The 1,317-nt window shown below is 54.7% G+C and overlaps 1 protein-coding gene across 1 annotated transcript; it reads left to right on the forward strand.

Annotated features, from left to right (window-relative positions):
• Positions 1–532: 532 nt before the first annotated feature.
• LOC121675605 (histone H1.10-like) lies at positions 533–1,288 on the forward strand. Its single transcript, XM_042051192.1, has one exon. It carries the CDS (start codon positions 540–542, stop codon positions 1,167–1,169), a length of 630 nt encoding a protein of 209 aa, XP_041907126.1. The 5' UTR covers positions 533–539; the 3' UTR covers positions 1,170–1,288.
• The last annotated feature ends 29 nt before the right edge of the window (positions 1,289–1,317 follow it).

A 1,317-nucleotide genomic window follows, 5' to 3' on the forward strand; every position in this document is an offset into this window, starting at 1 on the left:
AGAAGGCAGAGGTGTAAATCTCGGTAGAAGCGACAGCACAGCTTTGTGCTACCTCACTCTCTCTGAAACCATTTTATTTTAAAGAATGAGATTCTAACTGTTTGCTTTCTTATCTAATGTAAAAAGGATTCTCTGAAGATTAATACTGAGTTTTCCGACTCACGTTAGCTTTAAACAAGAATTTTTAATTTACAAAGAAAACCAAAACTTTCGCGTTCTCGAGGTCCGTTTGGCGGCAGGACTCGGGATTTCTTGTCCCCTAGCCACCCAAATCCAACTCTTTTCGCGACAAGACACCAACAGACGAAAAACAGCTGCTCCCACGGCCTCACAGATGTAAAAAAAGGACGATTTAATGACAGATAAAGTAGAGAAAACCAATTCTATTTCACCCGAAGAAACACAGGACGGAGCGCGGGGCGCAGAGCGGCAGCGGCGCGGCGCGGGGCGGGGCGGGGCGGACCAATCAGCGCCCGCCGCGCTGCTATAAAAGGGGCGCCGCGGGGCCGCTCCAGCCCAGTGCTCCCCGTTCCGCCGGAATGTCGGAAGTGCCTCCCGTCGTTGCTCCCGTGGCCGCCCCGGCCCCCGCCGCCAAGGCCGCCGCCAAGAAGCCGAAGAAGGCGGCGAGCGGCTCCAAAGCCCGCAAGCCCGCGGGGCCCAGCGTCACCGAGGTGATCACCAAGGCCGTGTCCGCCTCCCAGGAGCGCAAGGGGCTCTCCCTCGCCGCGCTCAAGAAGGCGCTGGCCGCCGGCGGCTACGATGTGGAGAAAAATAATAGTCGCATCAAGCTAGCGCTAAAAACACTTGTCGGCAAGGGTATCCTGGTGCAAACCAGAGGTGTAGGTGCGTCTGGATCTTTCCGCCTCAGCAAGAAACCTGGAGAAGCAAAAAAGGTTCCAAGGAAAAAAACTTCTGCAACCAAGCCCAAAAAGCCGGCGGCTAAGAAGCCTACTACCGCTGCCAAGAAGGCGGTGGCAGCAAAGAAAAGCCCCAAGAAAGTTAAAGTTGCAGCCAAAAAAGCAGCCAAGAGTCCCAAGAAGGTGACAAAGGTTGTCAAACCCAAGAAAGTAGTGGCAGCAGCGAAGAGCCCGGCTAAGGCGAAGGCGGTGAAGCCCAAGGCAGCCAAGCCGAAAGTGGCCAAGGCAAAGAAGGCAGCACCCAAGAAGTAAGCTCCACATGGAAATAACTCCTGCTTCGCATTTAAACCCAACGGCTCTTTTAAGAGCCACCCACATTTTCTAAAGAGGGCTGAAACGCTAAGGCTGCTGCTATTGCGGGGGAAGGTTAAGCGGGGAGGTGTGCGGGAGAACGGCAGTC

Source organism: Corvus kubaryi, unplaced genomic scaffold (assembly GCF_017639235.1).
Source record: "Corvus kubaryi isolate FWS band 111438036 unplaced genomic scaffold, C.kubaryi_AGA036_p1.0 74, whole genome shotgun sequence".
Taxonomy (NCBI): domain Eukaryota; kingdom Metazoa; phylum Chordata; class Aves; order Passeriformes; family Corvidae; genus Corvus; species Corvus kubaryi.